Source organism: Coloeus monedula (assembly GCF_965178545.1).
Source record: "Coloeus monedula genome assembly, chromosome: 1".
NCBI classification, from domain to species: domain Eukaryota; kingdom Metazoa; phylum Chordata; class Aves; order Passeriformes; family Corvidae; genus Coloeus; species Coloeus monedula.
Window position 1 is genome coordinate 63,183,883 of NC_138781.1, and position 26,139 is coordinate 63,210,021.

The 26,139-nt window shown below is 44.1% G+C and overlaps 2 protein-coding genes across 5 annotated transcripts in view; one reads left to right on the forward strand and one right to left on the reverse strand.

Annotated features, from left to right (window-relative positions):
- Nucleotides 1-1,988: 1,988 nt before the first annotated feature.
- Nucleotides 1,989-4,858, reverse strand: HSBP1L1 (heat shock factor binding protein 1 like 1). The gene is made up of 6 exons (XM_082279287.1): nucleotides 4,741-4,858; nucleotides 4,413-4,622; nucleotides 3,889-3,958; nucleotides 3,569-3,657; nucleotides 3,209-3,389; nucleotides 1,989-2,622 (listed from the first exon to the last, which is right to left on the reverse strand). Exons 1-5 carry the CDS (start codon nucleotides 4,783-4,785, stop codon nucleotides 3,249-3,251), a joined length of 555 nt encoding a protein of 184 aa, XP_082135413.1. The 5' UTR covers nucleotides 4,786-4,858; the 3' UTR covers nucleotides 1,989-2,622; nucleotides 3,209-3,248.
- A 3,715-nt stretch (nucleotides 4,859-8,573) lies between these two features.
- SLC66A2 (solute carrier family 66 member 2) overlaps nucleotides 8,574-26,139 on the forward strand; it is a 74,733-nt gene continuing 57,167 nt past the window's right edge. For 2 of the 4 annotated variants that reach the window (XM_082280502.1, XM_082280505.1), the window contains exons 1-3: nucleotides 16,078-16,185; nucleotides 16,534-16,890; nucleotides 25,968-26,101. In XM_082280502.1, the coding sequence (XP_082136628.1) occupies nucleotides 16,688-16,890; nucleotides 25,968-26,101 (337 nt within the window). In that variant the 5' untranslated portion in view covers nucleotides 16,078-16,185; nucleotides 16,534-16,687. Of the gene's footprint in view, nucleotides 8,826-14,987; nucleotides 15,101-16,077; nucleotides 16,186-16,533; nucleotides 16,891-25,967; nucleotides 26,102-26,139 lie in introns of those variants that run through there. The other 2 variants (XM_082280504.1, XM_082280503.1) reach the window with 2 other exon arrangements.

Below are 26,139 nucleotides of genomic sequence, written 5' to 3' on the forward strand. Positions count from 1 at the left end.
AAAAATGTGAATAAACACGGTGTATTTATTAATATTTAGCAAAGCTCAGAGAAAACATCTCCCATGACTTTGCACATCACCACACCCCCATCAGCTTAATGGACTTGTGGTGCCAGACCCCTTTTCCATGGTGGTTGTGTACTCACACTTTGAAACACTTGGTGACTTCTGCAGTGCCCAAGCATAATTGCAGTTCTGGAGCTGGCTGCAGACAGTAGCTGAGGAAACCACAAGCCGTGCTGTCACTTGACCTCCAGTTTGTCTAAGGGTACACCAAAATGCACAGGTACTTGGGAGACTTGGATTGGATTCCACTGTGGCATAGCTTTTGAAATTTCCATTTGCATTTCTGACAACTTTTATGGTAATGGAGTTTGTGTTGGGTGGGGGTTTTTTTGTTTTTTGAACTGATACATGCATATTTGCAGATTAATTAAAACCAAGCCAGGCAAGCTTCTTCCTCCAGAAAGGAGAAATCCAGTTTGCTACAAGACAATGTAGAATTTACTTCTACTACCAAGTGTTTTAGAGGACTTAGAAAGTGTCAAGGAAGTAAAAGGGTCTCAATTTCTGCTGAAGTTAATCTGGTTTAGAGTGATTATTAATTTTGGAATAATTTATATTGGAAGGGACCATCAGTCTCCCAGGAATAGTCAGTTCCACATGGTCAGGTTGCCCAGGATTGTGTCCAGTGTTGAGTATCTTGGTTGGATTAGATGATCTTCAAGGTGTCTTCCAACCTTGATGATTCCATATTCTGTAAGGATGGCGATTTCTCAGCCTTTCTGGAAGACCTGTTCTGCTGTTTCAGCACCTTCATAGTTGAAAAAGGTGTTCCTTGCATCTAATGGGAATTTTCTGTGTTTCAGCTTGCCTTGAGTAACTGGTGTACAACACCTTCAGCAAGTGTCTGTTCCCCATGCTCTGCCCTGGGATAGTGGTTGGCAGCACAAAGCCACGGTTGTTCCTTAAGGCCGAACTAACAGGTTTCCCTCAAATCTTATATCTGCTGTACTCCACCATATCTTGGTGGCTCTGTTTTACCTCCCTCACACCACTGTCTCTCTTGAACTGGGGGGCCCCCCAAATTGACAGACTATTGTGGGTGTGGTCTCCCAGTGGGGTGAATGGATTTGCTGGCCCAACTTGTGCTAATACTGACCAGTGAGTTGCTGCAGCCCTTGCAGCCCGGGCACCCTGCTCAGTCAGTCAGCCTTTCCACCAGAACCCATTCCTGCAAAGCAGTGCCAGCCAGCCCCTCACACCCACCCAGCTTGGCATTTGCCTTTGAACTTCATCAAGGTCCTGCTGGCCCATTTCTCCAGCCTGTCCTCCAGCATACCAACCTCTGCCCCCAGTCTGACAGCACGTGCAAGTCTACACTGACTAAAGCATTAATAGGAATGATTTCTTGATATTAATGAAGGCTGTAACAGAAGCATTTCTCCCTCATTAGCTGAGGTATTCTGTTAACCTGGCAGTGCTTCAGTTCCTGCATTTACAGTAAAAGGTTCCCATTACATTTCAAATGAAGTCTTTCCTGCAAAGAGTGCCAATGTTTTGGAGTACAAACACTTTAAAGTTAGTGCAGGTGTCCTGTTTTCTGACTATCAGTTTCTTCTGGACACACTTGGTAACTAGAATTCCTCATCTATCTCCAGGTTTTTAAAATAAACCTCTTTCATCAAAACAGCTAACATTAAAGAACTGAAATTGTCACAATATAAATACCTGGGTGATGCTACCTGCACCGGTGTGCACAGCCTTGGGTGGGCTTGTGAAAAGATCAACAACCAAGCAGTTGAAGTCTACAAAGACTGCCATTTTTTTAGTATAGAATGGTTTATTCTAAGAACATTTAAGTTAAAAAGGAAACAAATATTATTATTGTAAAATTGCAATAAATATATTTTCATACATTCAAAAGGCTTGTGATTGGGTAAGTTCACTATATAGGATATAGTTTTCTATCCAAAATAATAGTGGCTTTGCCTTCTCTGAAACTAACAGTTCTTTCTCAGCTCCAGGAAATACAGTGCCCCACTTAGATGAACAAACACAGCTTTCTACTTTTTTCCTGGGGCAATAATTAAAAAAAAAAGTTTCAAGATTCTGTGATGACATGGTGTTGCTGTTGTACTGAGAACAGCAAAAAACGACACGAGTCCAGTTTCAGGATAAGTGGCCAAAATGGCTGTATTTAATTATATAAATCAGCTTATATAGCCTTGTTCACAAGGGTGGCATGACCCCATTGGTCACTTGACCATCCACCTCTCAGGGTGATTGGCAGAATGCTATAACACCCATTCAAAATATTTTTTCCAGTGTACCAAAACAAGAACTGGAAAACAAGTTTGCACCTGTGAGATAAAACCTTGGTTTACAAAAACCTAAAACTGTTTCTCAGCTAGCTTGCATGAGAAAGAACAACTTCACAGGATGCTGCAGCAGCTGGAAAATTCCTCTGCTCCTAGCACTTTAGTATCCACAACACGGTGCAAACATGTTTATTTTCCCTTAACATTTTTTGTCAATGTGTGATACTTGACTGTAAAATCTTGGAGTCAGTGCAGTGCTGTTCTGCTTTTAATCTTCCTTGAACACATCTTCATTTCAGTGCTGCAAAGATACAGTGAATAAGTAGGTTAGTGATTTATTCATGAATGTGATTCAGCTTGGAGATAGGAAGATCTCTGTACAGTTAAACATATCTTTGTGGATTGTCTTTCTGTGTTTCTGAAAATTATTGCGTAGCTTATGCAAAAGGCATCAGAATGAATAGATACCTAAATTACTTCAGAATGTTTACAGACATTCCCATCTTTCACTGGGAAGTGATTGCAATGACAAGAATAATTGATATGTCTCAATTTAAATCAGGAAAGTGTGCAACAACAGGACGACAACATCACTTGCATCCACAGAACACGGAAGCAGTGCTGCCTCATAAATACTAAGAGCACAGAGTCAGGCATCCATCAGGGAGGGAGTTGGCATCTGCAACAGACTGTTATAAAATCCAGCATACAATCCTGAAATGTAGCATGATTTTATATTATAAAGTGTTTGACTATAATTTACTGCTGTGTTTGGGATGAGTGCATGTGAGAGGTGTGCTCCCAGGCACACTTCGACACTGCAGCAGGTTTAAGAGCAGATGTACGTTAATTTGTACCAGCGAGAATCCTCAGCTAGGTTAGCATACCTGAGGGACAGGAATGGTGGGCAGGAGCACTTTAAGCCACTCACATTTCACTGTGAATGGACAGCCTCAGTTTACACCATTGAGGTGAGTTAGCACTCCCCCCCTTGTATATGGCACTCAGCTGGAACAGAGGCAGCAAGATGCAGTTTTTCTTTTGTAAAAATGGTTGCATTCTTTGGCCCTTGGCAAAAAAAAAATCCAAGATAATTTTAAATATGTTTTTAAAAAGTACACTTTCAAATCCAAGAAAATGCAGGTACAATAAATATGTAAACACTGTTTTCATGCAAGTTGCCGCCCATCACTCAAAACTAAGTGGAAATATATAAAATACAGAAAAGCTTAAGTAAATGTCTTTACTCTCAACTCTTCGTCGCTGTTTTCTACCCCAGCCTCTGTCATCAGGTCAGCAACACACTTCTCAAGGTCATTGATGCGCTCGCCCATTTCTTCCAGTAAAAAGTTAAAGATAACTTATTTTTAAATAAGAGTTCTATAATTTTACAGGCTTCTTCTTCTGTAAGAACAAGCAGCTTTCTTCCAGATGTGCCAGCCTCTTACTTGTTCACGTTTAATGCAAGATGAAGCATGCACAAGGTGGTATTGTTGGAATACAATCCCACATTCTCTTGTGACAGATAAGCATTCAAATTCTTAGTATCAAAAGCCTTTGCAAATACCCGTGAGTGAACTGTGTAAGAGGTTGTTTTCTTTCTGAGAAACTGTTTTAGGTGATACCATGCAGTTAACCTAAATAATCAGAGTGTGAGTGCCACTAAAACATTATTCAGGAAGCAGCTGCTTCCTGAAAGGTCAAGTTTCTGAAAAAGAATTTAGTAAATGCTTCAGAAAGCAGAGGTAGTTTCTGTAAGTACATGTAATGAGAAAGCTCAGAGCCCCTTCAGGTCTGATCTTCTCCTTTTGAGGGCTCACCTTGTCACGCTCAGGCCAACAGCTGCTTTTAAACCGTGGCTGGTTTGAGTTGCATTTTTGAGGATGGATGCTTTTTTAAATGCACCTTCAGAACCTTTACACATAATTCGATGCCTATTTTACTTGAAAGCCAGAATTGCTGCACAGAGCCTACCTTGCTACTTGTAGTGAAACATTTTTTAGGATTTCCTTCTTAGATATATAAACAGGTGTGGGGGGGGAAGTCAGGTGTCTTTACGTCATAGGTGTTTAGCCACGTCACTCATTATACGCTAATTTGATTTTTAAGAAAGAAGCCCATCCTGCTGTTAGAAGCAAAGAGCCCGCCCGCATCCATCAGCGCGCAGGGGGCCCCAGCCACAGGATCCGAAATATCTGCAGCGGGGCGGGTACCCCACATTCCAAAGAGGATATTTCTCAGCGTTAACTTCTCCGTCAGAGCCTGAAAATTCTCCTGCAGCCGGCAGAGCAGATTTTCCGCCTGCGAGGGGGAAATAAAGACAGGGGAAGCAGAAGGCAGAGGCCCCGGCCGTACAGGAGCCCTGCAGCCAGGGCACCCAGCCCGGCCCCGCTCCCGCCCCGGAGCCAGTCTCGCTCACCAGCTGCGGCAGCTCCTCAGCTCCCGGCGGATCGGCGGCTGCCATCGGCTCCGGCTCCGGCTGCCATCGGCTCCGGCTCCGGCTGCAGCCCCCACCCCCTGCCCGCCTCCGCGGGCGCTTCGGGGCGGGCAGCGAGCGCACGGCCCCGCCCGCACCGCCAGGCGGGCCGGAGAGGCCGCGCAGCGCTCCGCAGGGAGCCGGGGAGTCCCTAACTAACAATCCTTTATTTGCCGAAGAATTCGTCATTCCTCCCGGCAGTAACTAAATAAGGATGTCGAGGTTTGATCTTCAGAGGCCTTACTTTTTATTTATTTATTTTAATTTTTTTTAAAAGGTTTGCTTCCTTTTCCCCGTGTAATTAGTTTTGTGAGATGGAGTGGTAGAAGTTCCTTGCACTGCAGTGTCGAGCGAGACAACACCAAAAGCATCAGCAAGAGTCACACAGTGCTTCTTGCAGCCGTACCACCATCTAGGTCATCCTGGCTTTTGGGCTGCACAGTGTAAAAAGCTCCTGGTGCAGCTATTACAGAGGTGTCTTCTCGTTTGTGCAGATGACCTGGATGCTGGGACTGTTGCCTGATGTAAATGAAGAGGTTTTCAGTTTACTGTGTCTGTATGGTTAGGAGCATATCACTGTTGGGCAATAAATTACCTTAGTCAATTACTTTGCGTAATTACATATGCTAGATACGCCAAATATGTCTTCATCCACAAGAAACTTCTGAGTTAGGAATGACTTCAGTTGCTGTAAGCCTACCACTTAGAATCTTTCTTAACAAACTTAATTGCTTTCCTTCTTGACCTTCCCCACCTCATTTGTGAGGGTGTCTTAATATCTGAGGTGAAATTCTGGCATCAAAGCCAACTTCTGCATTGCTACCTGCTTCCCGTAATTGTGGCTTCTCTCTACAGCCTTATCTTCCCACTCTTGCAGGTTGTCTGTGTTGTAAAAAGAAAAATCAAGCAAGTGTTGCAAAGCTTGAGTGTTCTAACAGTGTTACTGCACTAGAAAGCTTCTACATGAAACAATTCAAACAATGTTATACATGTAGATAGGGTTTACTTTTGTATGTAGCCACTAGCTTCAACCACATAGACTTTTTGTTCTGTTGCATAATAAGGAACAATTGGTGCTTCTTACCTGTTTATTTGTCGGTAATAAATCTTTCCTTTAGGGCTAGGTAGCAGAGCTGTAGTGCTTTTGCATTTTTACTTCTGATAACAGCCATAGTCTTCCTGGTTTTCCCTCCTTCCAGAAGAGCTACAAAAGCTTCTCTCTCACGCAGCAGTATTTTCACCCAGAGGCAGTAGAAGCAGCTCTGTCTGCTTGTGCCCAGTTATCTTGAACAAATCCATAGAGTCCTATTTGTAGTGAAGAGCTTGCAAGGATAAAGAACCAGCTGGAAATGCAGAGGAGCAAGCATTATACAGACAACCAATTCACAGGAATTCCACATCTACATCTTTGTGGCGCCACATTTTAGCAATGGCCAGGTTAGAGTTCAACTGAAAACAAGCATAACTTGATAAAGGCTTTCTGTAATTAGCTCCTCATTTTTGTGAGGTAGGTCAGTGCGGTCAGAACAAAAAAAAATATAGTATCCAGCTGGCACAGCAAAGGACAGGCAATTAAAAGTGTGAAAGAGACTGAAGGAAATATTTCACCGTGCATTTCCCCTTTCAAAGGTCTGGTTCTTTTACTTTGTGGGCTCGGCAGCTGATGTAAATGGCCCTCTTAGTTCAGATCTGGAGCTGAATTAGCCCAATAGTGCACAGCTGGGTTTATGAAATAAAAATGGAAGTGTTTTTAAAGCTAAAAGTGGTCATGGAAAGTTCCAAAGTTCAGAAAGCCTAAGAATAGAAGAGACAAATGGCAAGATGAAACAGAGTTTGCTTAACAATGAGTTTATTTATAATAGAACTAGCATGCTTGCTTTTGCTCTGCTGTCCTCTAGTCTCTCCCTTCTCAGAGGGTTTAGAAGTTCAGAGCTGAGCAGTTGCATACATTTCCAGGGTCTGAAATCTGGGGATGTAAGATGAGCCTTATTTTAAAAGCATAGTCCATGTTGGGCATGCATCCATGGGCTAAGGGAAGCTGAGCAAAGACCCTTTCATTTTGTTTCAAAAGCAGAGGGTTAGCTGAGAACCAGTAAACCACCAGTGCTCATAAGAGTATTTACTGCAATAAGAATGCTTAATTTACTAAAAGGATAACAAGAAGTTCATTTTGGCAATGAGTACAAAAACAGGTCCTGAGGGCGTTTGAGAAAGGAGCAAAAGAGAAGATTTGACAACATAAATTATTTTTCCATGCCAAAATATGCTCTATGCTACTTTCTTTCTGTAAAAAACTTAGACTTTAGACACTTTCAGTCTAAATCTGTCTTCTTGAACACGAAGTAAAAATAAAAAATAGGGTGACCTCGAGGCTGAGGTGCCATCTGCTTCCATCCTATTTCAGTATTGCAGACCTGTGCTGTGAACTCTTCACAGTGTGCGCTGAAATGGTATCCGAAACATGTTTCCCTTGCTTTTTCCTAGGGAAATTCCAGAATTCCAGTCCCTCCATGGCTGGAAGGAGAAGTCAGGGTAGCAGGATAGGAAATAAAAACATGTTTAAACATTTATAAGACCTAAGCTCCAAGTTCACTGCCATGCTATAAAAGCCTGTGGTGCGGAGAGATAGAAGAACTGTTGTAGAAATTCATTACTCTTGCTGTTTGGATGTTACATGGAGTCCCTTTCCCTCCTCTTTGCTGACAAATAAGATTTTATATACCAGGGGTAAGGAATCCTCTGGTCACGTACTCCAAGCACGTCTGGCTCAGGGTTGCTTTGGAATAGAGGTGAGGTCAGAGAGAGCACGTCTCAAAGAGAAGCCAAATACTACCTGTGTGGTAAGAAAGAAAACAGGAAATTTACTCCTGGAAGGAGACAAGGAGGCAAGTGTTCCTGGGCCAACATGGCAGCTTGTTTGGCTGCAGATCAGAAGGCAGGATGCAAATGGCACTGCAAATTTTGTGGGTTTGCGCTTTTTTCTTCCTGGCAGAGGCTTGGTCAATATGAAAAGTTTTCTCTGAAGAGAAAAGGGCTAGGTACAAGTTAGTACCTGCACCACAATCATGGTGCTTTTGCTAACAAATTGTTGGGCTGGGTCTTTGAGTCATGCTTCGCTTGATCCTTCCCTGACACAAGCTTCTCTTGTGTCATTTTGCAGTCGTGATTCAGAGGGACACAATGTGCAGAAACAACTGTCTGGCTTTGCTAGGTCATCAGCTTTTATATGCAGCAATCCTAAATGGCGCTGATAGTTCTTGCAGCAAACTTTAACATTTACCCCATCTCTTGACTGGGCATAACACAGTTCACTGAAAGCTTGTTCCACTGGAGTACTTCCTGGGGAAGGCATCACTTTCCTTTCATATGGTAACATCAGTAGAACTAACAAGTTGTTATTTAAAAGCATGGTGAGTGAAATGCAAATGCCTCAGGCCGGGGAAAAGGCATTAGGGTCAGTGGTGTCTGACAGCTGGTGCTTCTTTGAAAGACAAAGTCATTTGAGGTGAATATTAAAAGCCTGGGTGTTTACTCGTGGTTCAAATTTCAGGTTCTGTATCTTTGAAGAGAAAAGGGTAATTCCAGCCGTTGGGAAACCTGATCCCTGATGGAGGTGCTCTGCCTTTAATAAAAGTGTTCTGTTTTGGGACTGCTGCTCACAAATACCCTTATTGTGAAATTTTCCAGTCAGCCCCTTTCTGCAAGTTTCTTCAGAAAGAAAGCTGACAGGGTTAAGGATAATCTTGATCAGAAGTTCAGTGTGTGCTGTGGGCATCATGTCTTGCTAAGCAGCTGTAACAGAACACAGGGTGTAGTTTTCCCTGTAAGTGTTTTGCACCGGGGATAAATGCAGGAGCAGCAGAAAGGTGACTGCAGAGGCTGGCGTGGTGGGTGGTGGTGGCATCCCTTGGCTCTGTGAAGAGCTGCATGTAATTCATGGCTCTGTGAAATCACCCGCCTAGCTGCTGTTGACTGAATTATTATGTGGTGATCCAGAAATCTCCAGCTGTGTTTCCCAGACGTGGCTGGTAAGAGATGTTGCTTCCTATGCTTTTTTGTGCTCCAGCCTTGCTCCATTGTCTTTGGATAGTGAGGGTGGAGGAATATTCACCACACAGTTCCCCTCCTGAAAGGCTGCAGGAGGGAGCTGGAGGTGTTTGTCCCCGGTGGTAGGGGGGGCAGGGTGTGTTTCTCTGGCCTGGTGGCCTGCTGCTGGCACCTGACACTGCATCTGGGGGCTGTGTTCAAACCACCCCGTGGCCTTGCTCCTTACCCGTGCACAGAGGAGCTTTCTCGAAGAAAATGCAGTGTGTAACAGGCAAGGCTCTGCCATGAGGGCAGGATGGGCAGCCCCTGTGGCACAAGGACAGGGAACTGACCTCACCTGTTCAGATCCCACAGCCTGGTGTGGCTCTCTCCCAGGGACCTCATGGCCCAGAGCAGAATTTGCATTTTGTGCACAGAGATTATACACAACGTGGTGCGGTGTGTGATGGAAAGAGCATTTTTCTAAAATATTTGATAAAGAGAGCCTGTGCTGCAGAGGTTGGAAGCTGGGCAAAGGAGGGACTGGTTCATTGGAAAATGCCCATTTTGCATTTCCAGAAGGTGTAAAGAACTGTAGGTAAAGTTTCCTGTGATCAAGCTGCACTTATGCTAATGTTTCCTTGCAGCTTCAGAGACAATTTTTCTCAGAGAAGGCAACTGGAGTATTTTCTGGTACAGGCAGCTTAAATTCACCCTGAATTAGTGGAAAGCACTTAGTATGGTTGCATAAAAGATGAATGGATTTGGGCAAATATGGGTAATAACACTGAGGAACATCGGGTGTAGGACACATGCTCTAACAGCAAGATGTGAGTCAGTGAGCAATCACAGTAATAAAAAAAGCCAAGAGTGGGGTAATTTGATTCTTCGGCTTTTTTTTGTTGGGAGAAAAAGCTTGCCCTTTCTCATCTGAAACAAAGATCTTTTGCAAATATGCCCTTAAGACTGAAACCTTGACTGGCAGTGGCCTGCCTGCTTCTTCTGTGAGGTATTTGTGGCAGAGGGGAGGTGCTCAGAGTTATGACAGATATTTTATGCCACTTGGTTGCTGTAGGAGGCCCTCCTGCCTTGGCTCCATTTAGTGTTCTACATGGTGTTTGCCAGCAGGAGACATTTGGATGCATATTCCAAGCATGCCTGGCAAAAGGTGTCTGAAATTACAAGGACATAGAGGGGCCAGAGGGTGCCAAGGAACACTGCCAGCATAGGTAGCACAAGTGTCAGCTGAGCAGAAGAGTGCTGGAGACTTGGCCTTCCACAACTGGGGAAGAGGTGCAGTGGCATGTGCCCCCAAGGCTGCTCCCACTTTTGGGGTTAGTCAGAGGGCCTCAGAGGACACATGAGAATGTTAATTTTCTCTCTGGGATAGATGCTGTATTGATCAAAAACACCTACAACTGCAGCTCCTTGGGGTTTCAGAAAAATCAGTCTGCAGTGTTTGTGCCTGTCTCATCTAAAGTATCTTCGATTCAGGTATTACTCTTGCAATAAGTTGGTCTTTGGGGGTTTCCCCCCATTTTGCACTCTTTGCTCGTGGTAAGGAGAGCATGAATTTAGTTTTGTTCTGTTCTTAAGTGTACCAGAGATGTTGAGCTTATCTAACAGAAACAAGCCAGGTGTGTGCTACAATGTGTAAATGCCACCAGAAGCACTTTGTCCTTGTCCTAGAACAGAGAAAGAAAAAACAGTTTACAGGGTTCTGTAATGCTACTGACTCCACGTCACCTAGTGGTATTTTGAATCATGATGAAGCTGTAGTTTCTCTGTCATTTTTCTTTTCTCTCTCTGCTTCTTATTTACGCCACAGCTTCATCAAAAGTGAGAGAAAATGAGTCAGAGCAGGCTAGGGATAGTTCTCCTGACACTTTAGACACTGCATTTGCACCCTCACTTGTTCAGTGATAAAGCCAGCTTAAGGATTTCCCAAATTGCATTTCATGCCCTGCGTTGGCTCTGGCTAAGATGGAGCTAGCTTTTTCCACAGTGGCCCGTATGGTGCTGTGTTTGATTTGTGACCAAAACAGCGCTGGCAGCACACCAGTGTTTTAGCTGTCACCAAACTGTGTTGCACAGCATCAAGGCTGCCTCTGTTTCTCACCCTGCCCTCCCCCACGAGCAAACAGGCTGGGGCTGTGCAAGAGGGTGAGAGGGGAAGCAGCCAGGACAGTTGACCCAGCTGATAAAAGGGACACACTGGATCCACAGCATCACACTCAGCAATAAAACCAGGAAGTTTCTTCCAAAGTAGCTGTTGCTTGGAGACTGGCTGGGCATCAGTCTGTTAGTGGGAGGTGGTGAGTGGTTGCCTTTGCATCACTTATTTTTGTTCTTTTTATTCACTACTAGACTTTTATGTCAAGCCATAAGTGTTTTTCCCATGGTTTCACCCTGCTGATTTTCTCCCTTATACTGCAGGAAGAAGCGAGTGAGCAAGTGGCAGTGGGGGCTTCTCTGCTGCCTAGGATCAACCCACCCCACTACACTTTCCCAGCTCACTCTCCAGTATCAGCAGCTTCTTTCAGAACACAATTGATCCTGTAATTAGTGAGCATTTTGTCCCAGGGAGGGGTGAAGTCCATGAGAGAGGGAGATGGTGCAGAGCTCTTTCTGCATCATGTCAAGAAAGGTCCAACAAAAAAAGGCTTAATAAAATAGCCATTTTAATAAGATGGAATAAAGAGAGGAATCTGGATCTTTAATAGACCTTATATCCCTTCTGATGCTGAGCACCATGCTTTGGCTCAGCAATGAATGGAGCCTGCATGGTATTTTCCCATGGCACACTGTGCAGATCCTATCTGTGGAAACATCCCTCTATTACATATTTTCTTAAGAGAAAGCAGTTCTGCTCCTGAAGGTTGTTGAGGTGAGAACTTCTGGCTGCGTTGTTGGACATGGGCAAGGATGTGCAGGTGGATCAGGAGCTGCCTATGGGCATCTCTGCTGCAGCCAACTGCTGAGGTGACCTTGAGGCCATGGGACACACCAAAGGCATCCCAAGAGCAGGTGGGGAAGAAATGATTGTAGCCAGCTGGACCTGTTTGACAGAAGGGTAGGCTGTGGGTTAAGCAGTCCTGGTTCAGCTTCTTACCTGTGTAGCTGATTACTCCGGTAAGAAGTTGAACCAGGACTGCTGTTTGGTTATTTCCCCACTCTGAACTTCGCCCATTGTTTACAAAGCTGTAATGGCTGTAATGAAGAAGGGTTCATGTATCTCTGCCAGCTGTCAGGCTGATTCCTGCTCTGGCATGTTTGCTTTAGTGTTTTTTCTCCACTTGTCTGTGGAGATGGTAGCAGTCCAAGTACAGAGAGGAGTCTAATCATCAGCCTGCATGGTCCTGGTTCCTGCTCCTCAGTGCAAAGCATGTGACTACTGCCCAGGGATGGGCTTGTAGGCTTGGGCATGTTTGTCAGAACTCCTCCTTGAAAGTGCAGAGGGTGTTCCACTTATGCTGATATTCACTGTTCTGTTTGCAAAGCTGGGCACAGAAGGAGAAAGGAAAAGTGGTGAAGATGTGCAATAAAACTGCATCTCCTATTAAGGCTAGCTTGATTCTCTCCATCAGCTGCCAAAACACGGGCTCATCAGTGCTAGAAGGGGCCCAGAGGTAACTTCTGGCTCTAGATGCAGTGGGGAAGAGGACAGCTGATTTAGTGATAATACATTATTGTAGGAATGGCCAATTTAAAGACACTTAAGACCCACTTACTTGTTTCAGTACAGTGAATATTTATTTTTAATCTCCCCATGGCTGTAGTTGTAGAATGAGATTTACAATGTGATAATTGAAGGGAATTTGGTTACCACAGGGATTCACTTTATCCTTATGACGATATTTATTGTGCAATGTGTTCAAGGAGTGACTTAGAGCTTATCTGCACTTTGGCCTATGTCTTGCAGGGACTTGCTAGGCGTGCTTCTGTGCAACAGCATTTCTCTAATGTAGAATATAAAATAATTTTAATACTTACCTTTCAAAATCAATCGACAGAACAGCAGTTGGGAGACTTGCAGAAATCTGCTATTTTTGCTACTGCAGTAACTACAAGTGAAGCACCAACAGCTGTCCTCCTCCTTCTCCTCCTCTTCCTCCTCCTCCTCCTGTAAAAAACTGTAGAGGTAGCTAAGGCTTGTCATGAAACTGGTCCATTGGGTGGTTCATTCTTGTGTCCTGTTGGTCCCAGTGTCATCCTGATAGGAATATGGCCATATGGAGTCACCTGTAGAAATGGGGCTCTGCTTACTTTTATAAGTCAGTGGACCTATTTGCAAAAACTAAACCTTATATAATAATTTTTACTACCTCTATCAACGTTTAAGTTAAAAGCCCTTTGAAAACATCCCATGTCTGTTCACCATTTTCATCTTGCTTAAACCATATCCAAAGATACTACAGGAACATTTCTTATCAGATTTCTTAATCTAAAATAAATAAAAGTTCTCATTATGTCTGGAGGTTTGAGGACTACCTTGTCACCAAAATGTTAACTGCTAGAAGCTAGTTCATAACTAGGTGACTAGAGCTGTTCACATAATCAATTTCAATTCTCCTACAGCAGATGTCCTAAAAAGATTAATTTAGTCTTCAAAGATCTGGTGTGAAACTTATGCTTCTCTTTTCTGAATGGGTAATGTAGTTCTAGCAACTAGAAGTTTGTGGGTTTTTTTAAATGGGGGAATTTTGCCAGTCTGTGTGGAAAAATAAATGCACCTGTTCTTTTTCTCCTCACTTGAAATAGAGGATTGCTGTCTAGCAGTGAAGCAGTAGTGTTTCTAGGGTAGGCTCCGCTTTTACACCAAGGGAACGGTCCTTCTGAGCTCCCTCTCAGTTACTGTTTCCCAGTTACTTTATCTCCCAGATAAAGAAATCTACTTTGATATGAAGCCTCACAAGGCTCATTCTTATGTGACTGCACTCAGACCTGCAGGTTGTGGAACTTTTCCTTGATGATGCAAGACTTTCTTCAATCACCTGTTATCACTCCAGGTTTAGATAAATTTCCTCCAGGACAGTCTCCTACTGGAGTCTTTCTGGGTCTGCTGTGGTTAGATGTTCGTGTGCCAGGCAGGGTGCTATGCTGGAAGCAGCAAGCACCTCATCATGGTACCACTACCAAAAAAACCTGCCCCTGGCTTTTTAGAATATCCTGAGACCTGAAGGGTCCCTCCCTGACACTGGCACAAGATTTTGGGCAGCTGCTCAGCCCAAGGAGTTCAGCCAATCTGTCATTCCTCCTTCTACCCAGTGTCTGGTGTCACTGGTCAGTTTAGCTTACATCCATGGATTAACTCCTGAACAACTAGGACGTTTTTCAGTGACCAAAACTGGACTGTGTTCACACAGAAACGTGCTATAATTCAGAGTTTTTACCTCTACAGTTTCAAGTAAGGGAGAACAACCTAAGTTAAGGCAGTTGTCTGTTTCCAGTTGAGTACTTTAGAATCTTAATATTGTGTACAATTTGTTATTGCATAGACTTAAGAGCATCCTGGAATAATTCAGGAAGCTAACCTGGAGATCTGGTTAGAAGAAACAGCCTGGGCTGTTTCTTCTATGCAGGTAACTATTACTTCAAAATACCTATTTTCTCAAGATCACTTCTCCATGATTTCTCAAAATACTTGTATTTACATGAACAAAAATTGGCTTCCTAATCTGGGCTACTCTTATTTGCAGCTTGAGGTTTGTTTAGATTGTTGTGCTTAAGGAAAAATAATGTGCTAAGGGCTCCAAGGAAAGTATGGAAAGAAGTTGGCATAACTGCCTGATGATAACAATGCACAAATGATATATGAAATATGAGCCATTAAATAATAAAATATGTTTTAAACAATGCAGTTTATACATAATGGGATTGTTCTACTCTCTCTGAATGAGTCAGATGCGATGAAATCAGGAACTCCAGAATTGTCATCCAAAAATCAGAATTCAAAACATCCGCAATGTATTTTTAACTTTGGCAGTCAAACTATCAGGTCTGTGTAATGGAACAGAGCTTTGTTCAAGTAGCAGAGCTGCTACTTCCTTGTAGGAAAGCTAAGTCCCAACGTTAACACTGGTCACCTGATCTACATAGGAGGCTGTTTTGGATGTTGATAATGATGGTACTCCAAGAATGTCTTTGACAAATACATTCTGCAGTAATGTGCAGGCTTCTGTGCTGCAAGAACTTGTCCAGTGGAAGAAATGGTTGCAGTTGAGCAAGGTGCTGCTACACAGGAAGCAAACAAAAGGCTTCTGAAGCCCTGAAACAGGTATTTCTGTTTTTAATTCAGCTCCTTTTCCCCTTTAAGACTCACAAAAAACATTTGCAGTTGCTGCTATAGAACACAAAATAATACATCACTCAGATGCAGGAAAACCCATCTCATTTCCTACCTGTCAGATGAGCAGCAGGGGCACTTAGAAGGTAGAAGGAAGCATGTCTAGGGTAGTATTATGGGGAGCCCAAGGAACAGCTTTGAGGACAGCTGTGCAGCCACTTGGATGCATGGTGGATGATCCATCCTTTTCAGTGTGGCTGAATGAGGTGGATGCAGTGTCCATGCTGTCATTCTACACACAACATCTGTGTGCAGCACTTGTCCTCTGCTGGCCCTGTGCGAGTAGCAGTACAGACTCCCTGGTTACTTTGGGTCTGCCCTGCTTTGGGTAGAAGATGCACATTTTCCCTCCCCAGCCACTGCAGTTCTGAGAGCCACAGAAATCAGAGAATCAGAGAATCACAGAATGGTTTGGGTTGGAAGGGACCTTAAAGGCCATCTAGTTCCAACCTCCCTGCCATGGACACCTTCCAGTAGACCAGGTTGCCTGAAGTCCCATCCAGCCTGGCCTTGAACACTTCCAGAGATGGGACATCCACAGCTTCTCTGGGCAACCTGTTCCAGGGCCTCACCATCCTCACAGTAAATAATTTCTTCCTAACACCTAATCCAAATCTACTCCCTTTCAATTTGAAACCATTCCCCCTTGTCCATGAGGTGTGACGGAATTTTCCATAACTCCTGAGGAGCAGAACCCGGGGCGGCAGCTCAGTGCGGCCTGCGGGGGGAAGGCGCCCAGGTGCGCCTGGGAGAGCCGAGTACCCTCCAGGGTAGAGCCGCCCGCCGTGTCCGGGTACCGCCCGCGGGCGGCAGCCGGGAGGAAGGGGAGGAAAGAGCGCGGCCGATGCGGCGCCCGCTGCCGCCGCTCTCCGCTGGAGGAAGGGGCGGCCCCGGCGCTCATTGGCGGAGGCGCGGCCGCTTGCGGTGCGTCACGGGCCGCCCTGGCCGCCGCTGCCCGCCCGCGGAGCGGCGCCGGGGGATGGAGGCGGAGGCGGCGGCCGGAGCTCGGGGAGCAGGTGCGGGGCGGGCGGCCGTGTGTGTCCGCGGGGCGGGGAGAGCGCGGGTGGGCGAGGGAGGCGGCGAAGCCCCCTCGGAGGCACGACCCGGGGACCGGGCGGAGGTGGTGGCGGAGCCGCGTGTCCGCGCCCTGTCCGGCCGCTGGCCGCTCTCCTCAGCGATGGAGTGGCGCGGCTGCCGTGCCGGGGCTGGGCTTCTTCCCCTGCGGAGCGCCGGGCTGGGGCTGGTCCTGGGGCGGCCCCGACCCGCCGGCGGTAGGGCGGTGGTCCGGGCTCGCCAGCGCCCGGCTGGTAGCGGCCGGAGCCGCCCTCGGCAGAGCCAGGCTCACGCTCCGTCCCTTTCCCCAGGTCCGGGCCCCGCGGGAGAGGGCGCAGCCATGGTGCCGCATCCCGGCCAGGAGCCCGCCCGTGGCTAGAGCCGGCCCCGGCCGGAGAGCTGCGGCGGGGCACCCTCAGCCTGAGGGCATCCCTCAGCCTGAGCGCCTCCCCGCGCGCCCCCGGCATGGAGCCGGGCGGCCTGGAGTGGCTGCTGGTGCCCATGCAGCAGCTGGTGTCGTGGGGCGCCGCGGGGGCCATGGTGTTCGGCGGCGTCGTACCCTACATCCCCCAGTACCGGGACATTCGGCGGACCCAGAACGCGGAGGGCTTCTCCACCTACGTCTGCCTGGTGTTGCTGGTCGCAAACATTCTGCGGATACTTTTTTGGTAAGTTGGCTGTGTTTCTGCTCAGTTCTAAAGGTGCATGCTTGCAAGCTGTAAAGCTTTGATTGTAATATTTGAGGAAATAATGTTTTACGTACGTTTTCTCTTCTCTCGAAGATCTAAATGCCGTCTTTGTATCTGTGTGAGTCTATTTTAAGTAGAATGAACTGGGCTCGTGAGCATGGTCTATTTCCCTTGCCAGATCTGATTATCAGTGCTCTGATTTCCAAGATGAAACTTTTTAACTTGTTGGTAAAGAGGTTTATGCTAAGTCGGGTTTTTTTCTTGCTGACTGTATTTTACGTTTCTCATGCTCCCCTAGCTCCATATTCAGAGTGAAAGCCTCGGTCCTACTTATTCTAGTGTCTAGTTGGCATTAATGTCACTGGAACACTTGCCATATATTCTTGCATTTTCCTGGGATGCCAGCTGTCTTCAGAGGGGTTCACTTGTAGATCTTCATGCACAACTACAGATGAAAGTACTCATTCTTGGGTAAGCAGGCAAAAGATGTGCTGCCTTTCAAAAGCAAATTTCTTTTGCTTTCAACACCACTTTCAATACTTAAGAGCAAGCTTGTTTCCATATTTAGGTCTTGTGCTGCTGGACAAAGCAAATGTTATTAGGGCCTGATTTCTGTGAATCAGGGGTATTAACAGCTTGCTTGTTACTTTTAATTATACAGATGCTACACCACTGAGAATGTACTTGGGAAACCAAAGACGAAATGGTCTGGGCAATTACTGCAACTAAGGACAGTTATTCTGTGATTCTGTTTTCACTACAAAATAACGCTTTGTAATCCATAAGGAACTCATAGGTAAAAGGCTGCATCCTTTTGTTGGTTTCTAGTTTCTTTTTAAAGAAACCTCCTCTGACTCTGTATAATGGCTTCCTGGATTCTGCTACAGCAAAATGCAACATGTAAGTGCTGTCCTGGAGTGGCAAAACTGGAGACCCTTTCAGGCACCACAAGCTGGCAATCAAACAGAGGAATCATCACTAGATCAGAGCTACTTGTTGCATTGGACCTGTATTTTCCTGAGGAGAAGTGTATAGAGAAAGCAGAGGGCAGAAGGAAAGTAGAGGAACTGGCAGGAGGAGGAGAAGTGAAAAGCCTGAACTGACAGTTTGAGAAAGAAAAATAGTCATATTTTTGGGTTCACTGGAGGTAGTCAAAATATACAAATGACTTATATCTGAATGGAGATGCCTGCAGTTTCTAGGTAACTCAGGTGAGTGCATCTGTTAAGTGAGACTCAGACTATGGAAGAACTGAGACATCTTTAATTTGAGTTGATTTTAAGTACATCTAGTTAAAAAATGTGCAAAAGTATAAATGCTGCAAGTAATGAAAAGTTATAATTTATGTCAATGTTGAAAGATTTGTCAATACCTCAAAAGAGAGAGAATGCACTTCTGTTGCTACAAGTATGTAATTTTTTTAATGTGAGTATTTAAGCCACATAATAGTATCCCTCCCTGACGTGTGTAAGCGCTCCGTAGGCTCTGGTCACCCTGGAGCTTAGCATGGAATGGCTTCCCAGAGCACGTGCACAGGTGTGTCTGGCTGCAGGGGTAGTGCAAGGCTTGCTGCTGGCCAGTGGTACAGCCACTCTGGGGAAATACTGCAGGCAGGAGCCTACAGAAACTTTTCTGTCTGTACTTGCAATGAATTGTCTCCTAGTTCTGCTGAACTAAAAGACAAAACAGTACTTGCATAATGATAATTCAGTGTTCTCTGGGAGAGAATATTTTGCTTGTCTGCCTGAAAAATTAGGCATCCCTGGTAGTTAGTTATAAGCACCAGTAAGTCATGAAAAAGCATTGAGGGTGGATGTTATCCTTGGGCCATCTGTATGATTAGAGGAAGACTGTCTGTGAACATGGTTAAAATGCACCTACAGAGCATCTTGGCAACTCAATTTTTGCATTATTTGGTTAATGTTACCTATGGCCAATGCATTATTTGGGACACAGTGCTCTCGATAATGACATAAACAGCAGAATTATTTTGATTGTGTATGTAATATTCTTTGGCAGGAATTAGAAGGTTTTTATTTATTTTGTTTTAAATTTATTAAATAATTTAATCCATTCTGGTGCCAGGATAGAACTGTTCATACAAGTAATTTTGTTCTGTATATAATTTTTTTCCCCAAGTACCAGTTGACATCTCCATCCCTTTAGCAAACCCAGTATTACTCTAAGTCTCTCTTCTGAAAACTTTGCTGCCATATAGCTGCTGGTTTCATTTGGTTTCTCTTCATTTACCCCTAGTTATTAAGCACATGATTCGAGCCAGAGTCATTTTTCCTGACTTCCTTTCCACCCTGATCCAAAAATAGGTACTTAAACTGTCAGGCCTTAAAAACTTTCAAGTTTTAATAGTGTTGCTTTTCAGGACGTATTATTTCCTAGGGTGGCTGATGTTTCTACTGTTTTTTGTTTGTTTGTTTTGTTTTTAACTTCAAAGACATTTCTGTATTTTGTTTCTGTTGTTACTTCCAGGTTTTCCTTGAAATTTCATGCATTGAATTTGAGGCTCACAAGGACAGACTGTTCCAGCCTTTTATGCCATGTTGCTTCTGTATTTTTGCTCTTGAGTAGTGCTGGTCTTTCTGTATTTGCGTTACTCATAACACACCCAGTCCTCCCACCTTTCCCCGTATTTCCAAAAATATGGCTTTACTATACTTTGTTTGCCTCAGCTATGGGGCAATTCTCTCACATTCTTTTTGTGGAGTGACAGGTTCCACAGGTTCTTATAACTGTACTTGTTTATTTCAGGGGCTATCTTTTTTTGGTTTTGTGTCTGGTTTTGCAGTGGGTTAAGTTTGACCTTTCATCTCCCCTCCAAACAGAGTATTTGCTTCCTAATCTTCTTGGCATGTTGTATGTGTCAACAGTTTCAGCTGGTGGATTGCACTGTGACAGTAGCCAATGAACAAAGGTACTACTGAGATCAAGGGTAACAGTCCTGTTTCGAGTTACCTGTTTTCACAAATTCTGTTTCTGTAATTAGATTGTCTCCAATGGTAAGCTGTCTTTTAAAGTGACGAGGGCTCCGTGCAATGCCTCTCCTCCTCATCTTTCTTACAGCTAATCACTTAATTTCAGGGTGTGCCCAAAGAACTTTCAGTTTGCTAGTGATGACAATAACACAATATCCATTTTTCATGCTTCTTTCACTCAATATATCAAAATGTCATCTTTAAAGAGTTGTTGCTGCTTTCGGTTATGTGTGTTTGGCCTTGCTGTGTTCCAGCAATGTGCCATAACTTTGTGTAAAGACTTTGGGAAAGGATTGGTCTGGAAGAATGAAGACTGGGTATGGATAGCAATGGACATCAATTGGGCATGGTTCCACTTCAGTTTGTTTATGCACATATGGCTTTTGTTTAGGAAAAAGAAACTAGAAGTTTGGCCATTTTTAAGTCTTTTGACCTTTTAAAGAGAATTCTTTAAAAAAAATGGAAAAGAATGGAGTTTGTGCTTACAGCATCACACAAGGGAGTCTCTGTTTACCAGTGTGAAAAGTAGATTTTTGCTGTACTAGACTCGGTACCAAGTTTACTTTATTTTTAGTAGTAATCTATTATTACAATTTTATCTAACATGTCAAAGCTATATTTGTTTTGGGGTGCCAATAGCTGCTGGATATGATTTATGATTGCATCAGCTGCCCCTTTGTTTGTACTGCCACTGTCAGTACTGCTTCTCCTTTCTGTCTTCTCCAGCCCCGCAGGTCACTGTTTCTCTAGACTGCTCAGCGCAGGGAAAGTCTGTGCTGTGGATAGACATCAAGAGGCAGTGCAGAACTCCAGGTCTTTGTAATTCTGGTGCATATGAAAGTGTATGACCTGCTCCGAAAAGATCTGATAGTAATTTTTTTCCCTCTACATTTTTAATTAAACATTTAATTACCATTTTTTGGTAGCCTGTGCCGTATGTCTTATTACACATTCTTGCGTTAGCTCTGTTTTCTTGCTCAAGGGATACCCTGAGCTTTGAGGTGATTAATTATCTGTTTAAGCTGTCCTAGGCTGTTTTGAAGTTGTGGGATGGCTCTGGGGTGCCCCATGGCACTAGCTGGGATCAAGGTGCACACATCTTCTGGGTTCATGTGGCCTGCAGGCTGCCAGCTGAGTAGCTTTGCATCGTCATGGTTGAGAACAGGAATGAGAAGGCGGGTGAGAGTTGTGTAATCGGTTGGGGGTGGAGGATGCAGAAAAACTTACTTGTGAGTTCTCCCTCTCTGCCCCCTCTCTCTCTTCGCCCTTTCTTTTTAAAAACAGAGCTTATGATGAGATAAATTACAGTTTCTTCTAATATTAAAATCAGAATAAATAGCTAGAGGAAAAAGAACTATAGATTTCTTAGAAATCAGCTGTAGACATTTTTATATGTATCTTGACTAAATGCAGCCAAAAGTACTTATGTTACCCCAGAAATAACTTCTGCTATCCCCAGAAGTTTTTGGCTTTATTTTTCAGTTCTGCATTTTGTAAAATGGTTGTCATCCTCTAATATGGTTTGTATATTTTCCAAGAAGGCAATGCTCTTTCCAAAGGTTTTGAGCTGGAATTCCATGGGACACTGTCCTAAAACTCATACAGCAGTGCCACAGAAATCCAAAACCAGAAAATAAACCCATCCAGTTTTGTAGTTGCTCTCACAAAATAGTTGCTTTAAGACAAACTGTGGGAGCAAGTTCTGACAGCCAGGGACAGGATGGAGACTATAGAGTGTGTTATTTTTGAGCAAAGGTAAGGCTCTACCCATTTCACATCAGTTGACGTGAAACAAAAAGTCTTCTTAAAACAGCAATATCAGTAGAACTGGGAGCTCTCTGTGCTGGAGTCAATGGAATAAGCTCCCTGTTTAAGAATAGAGGTGTAAAGACTCAAGTATGGAGCTGGAGATAATTTATAGAGAAATGGTGAACTTGCTCTTGTTAGGGGTAGATTCCTATGTATTTATTATGCTGTAGCACCTACAGTGCCACTTGTGGACCAGATCCCTGCTGTCTGGTGCTGCTCTGGCTTCAGAAAGTGGAGCAGTGATGTCTGTTTGAAGGACTTTCTGTGAGAACAAGAAACTTGTGCTTTTAAGGCTTCTGTTACTAAAATGGATCTTGCCAGCTTTTACCATGTGTGGAAAGTGGGATGATGCTTTAAATCAAGCTGACAGAATGACTACAACTTTGAAAGATTGCCTTATGTATGGCCTGCTGCTGATCTTGCTCAGATATTGAGAGCAAAAGTGTTATACAATTCCTCCTCCTTTGTATGAGTGCCAGAGAGCAGGGATAAGATGCGCTACATTTTTATGCAGAAAATAAAGTAGAATTTTGTATGCCCAAATGAGGAGCTTGGTTTGAGATGTTCCATAAAGTCTTGGAAGTTTACATGTCAAGAGGAACCTCATATCAAAAGATCCTGTTGCAAAACTGGTTTGTTTCTTCTTCCTGCTTAAATCCTACAGGTTAAGTTCTGTAACTGTGCTGGATTACTTTCAGGACAGCTGCCATGCTGCTACCCTGGGCTATCTGTCGGGATCCTGGTGGTGTGTGGTGTATCCTGTGTGCTTTCCATGTTGCCTAGGGAACTATAACTTCCCAAAGAACTGAAAAAATTTATAGCAGCCAGCGGACGAAAGCTGGAACAGCATCCAGGAGTGTAGGAGGAAACAGAGTGGTCAGGGTGATGGTGATCTGGCTGCACCAACAGCAGTCAGTTTCTTTTCAAAGATGTCTTAGGAAAAGTGATAAGAAAACCTTGTATGTTTGGTCTAGTTTAGGCTTCTTTTCCACAACTGGCATTTGCTGTTTCAAGTAGGCCCAGGACTGGAATAGCAGGATTATTGCAACAGAATTAAATTGTACCAATGGAATTACGTGGTATTCTCAATGACTATTTAGTCTCTGCTCTGGCTTGAACGTGCACTTCTCTTGTCTTCATCACCCTGAACATGCATTAGTCATTTGAAGGCTATGGAAACACTAATAAAATGTAAGCCACTCCCTCCCTTTATTTGCATATTTGACTAGTACAGGAAATAAAGAGTTCTTTTGTTTTTACAAAGGAAATAAACAGTGGAAAAGCTCTTTGTCTCTTTGTAGTCTGACATGCGAAGTCTGAGTTCCTTGAATACCCCAAGTGTCGCTGTTCACTTTATTACTCAACATTGTAGTTATGGGATGAAAATGCAGAATAACAGGGGTCACCCCGAACCCCCAGGACTTCAAAGCTGTTCTTTTCCACAAGCCTGTTCTAGTATCCTAAGGCTCTTGATCTTTCTCCCATAAGGTGCTTTAATTACCTTAATGTTCCTTCTCTCCTGGCTCCTGCTTAAGCAGAGACAGGAATAATGTCTGCAAGGCAGAAAGGAAGCATGCTCTGCATCCCACAGTGCTCCTGGCTCAAGCTGGCCTGAGGAGTCTTAAACTGGATTAGTGTTGCTTTGCCAGGCCCGGATATCAGTGCAAAGTAGGGTAAGCAGCTCGGAGTGGTGTTTGTGTCCATGATCCTGAGAAAAATGGGTGTTCTGGCTTTACTTTTACAGCTTCAAGAACCCAAGAGTGGTCCTTGATACTGGTATTCCCTTCAGTCTTGCTGCCCAGGTAGTGTGGTGTAATCCATGTGGTGTAGTTTGCTCTGTCTGTTGGTCTCCATGGCAGCTGTTTGTTTTCCTGTATATGTGATCTAGTTTAGAGGGTTGTGTTGCCTGGAAGACTCATTCTGGGGTTTGGTATTTGGGGAGATAGGTTTCACATGAGTATGTTTTGTTGTATAACCTTTGTTGTCTTTGACTGGATGGTTGTGAAAAACCCTACAGGTGGTGTGCATTGTTTGAAATTCCCATAAGAATTTTTAAATTTCCATTTTAACTCTCTTGTGTGTTGTGAGTTTTGTTTTACATTTTTCTCCCCTAGTGTTTAAGGGGAGAGGGTCTGCAGCAATACTTGAATCTCATGACCAGTTGTGATCAGACAGCAGGTGGCTATGCTTATTTGTGTTTGTAGTGAGTGTGTATTTATACTGCAAGCAGATTATTGTGACCAATAATCTCATCAGCTGGGAGAAACTAACCTTGCAGTAACCTGTGGCTGGATTTACTGTCATCACAGCTTCTAGCTTGTACTGCTAGCTCAGCCCCCTCTTAAATGCATTACTATATTTTTACATGCAAATACATTTGTAATTTGAGATGGTTTTTCTAAACCTGATGTACACCAGTTTATAGTTAACTGCTCTGCAGTTCTCAGTAAGTCTTTCCCATATTTTTTCTCATTCCCTGAGTAAGAGACAAATATAATAGTATTGAATTCCAGTAGATTAGGGGAGCTTTGCCACAGTCAGCAATACAGGCTGAATGAGCTCAGGAATCATGAGCCTGGGACATAGGCTAGGCCAAACTTTTGTTCTTTTCCCCTGCATTTGCAGTGAAAGCCTTATCCAGAGCACACACTGCCTATGATTATGCTTATCAGTTGTGTTCTTTATTTCCTTCCTCATAGTGTCCTCCAAATTTGTTACAGTAATGGCTCCATGGACACTAGAAAGAAGAGGAGGACTAAGGTCAGAGAACTGGTATTCCTGCAGTAGTTACGGGTGGGCCCCTGGCAGTGGTCTGGAGGCTCAAGGTGGTGTGCTTTTCCTCAGCTGTATGCCATTAGGCAGGAAATACTTGGCCATTTTCACTGATGTGGGCTGCTTGGCTCTTCTGCACAGGAAGATTTCCAAGGAAGCTAGTCAAGGACTTTCCAGTCTCTCTCCTGTTCCTTATTAGTTGACTCATAACAAAAAAATCTCTCTCTGGTGAAATAGCTGCAGTGGAAATGCAGTAGTGTGAGAGAGCATGATGGTGAACCTAGCTGGTTTATACTAGCATGGAGCTCTGCCGTGAAAGTAGCTCAGGCATAACAAATTACATTTTGCCAGGGTGCTATAAAACAGGAACTGTCAAGAGGAGGGCAATAATTGCCTGTGGGCGTGGCAATTATTGAGCCTGAGGGCTCTGTCAGCCTGATGTGGTCAAAGACTGACCTTAGTAACTGTGTTGTTAGGAAATTTAGAAAGCCTGTGTGCCTTACAGTGCAGGCAAGGGAGCTGGGGAGGACAGCAATGTGTTCTGACCAAATCACTTCCTCAGCATCTCTGTCTTCAAGGCATAAAACCTGGTAGAGCTGAGCACAGAGAAGCAGCTCACTGTGATGTGTGTGTACCCTCCTGTTGTAAATGCAATGTGCTTCGAGGGCTGCACATAAGCGTCTACCTTTTACCCCTAATGTACTTACTGAGTGTGTGGTGGGGATTGCTGAGCTTTCATCAAGTAATGTAGGAAGAGGAGCTTGGAGCATTACTGATCTCCTCTGAAGGGTTCTCCTTTTCCTGTGGCAGAATCTTGTGCAATCACTTAAGAGTAAGCTCTTCAGTCAAGACTGGCCATAATCCAAGTTGACCCACTCTGTTGTGTGAAGGAAGTGGTCAGAAGCTCCCGTCACATATCATCTATACTTCCTTACTTTCCCAATCTTCATCCAAATAAGACAGCAATTGATGAAATAGTTGGTCTGTTCTTCAGACCTGGCTTTTCCACCCAGATGTCTAGGCAGTGCTGTGGGTATTTACTTCTTTATAGGACAAGTGCTATTGTTTTTATGACTTAATTTAAAAATGAAAAATTGAGAAAGAAAAGTTTCGCACAGAAGTCCATTTGAAATCTTTGGAGTGTGTGTGTGGAGAGCACACATAACTGGTATTAACGTGGCATAACTCTCTGGTCTCTCTGTACTGACTTACTGTTAATGAATGTGCTTCTCTTTTCAAAACAATAGGTTTGCTGCTGGCTTTTGAAGCAAAGACTTAAGCTTCTTGCTTCAGTGTGTCTGGGATCAGTCCACTGGGATGTTGAAATAAGGTTCTCAGATACTAGATACTCCTGCTCTGAGCTACTGTATGTGCAGCTAGGTTTGTCCGGTGACTCTGACTTCCTCAGCCTTCCATACTTGTTATTTTTAGCATTTCCTTTTCCAGGTGCTTAGATGTTTTACATATTTTCTTTTTGGTTTTTAGGTTTGGAAGGCATTTTGAATCCCCTCTTTTGTGGCAGAGCATTATCATGATCATTACAATGTTACTGATGCTGAAACTCTGCACTGAAGTTCGTGTGTCCAACGAGCTGAATGTGAAACGCCGCTCTTTTGCAGGTCAGTGATGGGAAATGGCTTTTGCAGGATAAATATTT

Bases quoted from the DNA above. Each gene is read 5' to 3' on its own strand.
- HSBP1L1 (XM_082279287.1), bottom strand. From the start codon at position 4,785: ATGGCAGCCGCCGATCCGCCGGGAGCTGAGGAGCTGCCGCAGCTG. The intron at 4,623-4,740 runs GTGAGCGAGACT...TCCCCCTCGCAG, and splicing joins CTGAGGAGCTGCCGCAGCTG to GCGGAAAATCTGCTCTGCCG. The intron at 3,390-3,568 runs GTAAAGACATTT...TTTTTTGCCAAG, and splicing joins ACAGCGACGAAGAGTTGAGA to GGCCAAAGAATGCAACCATT.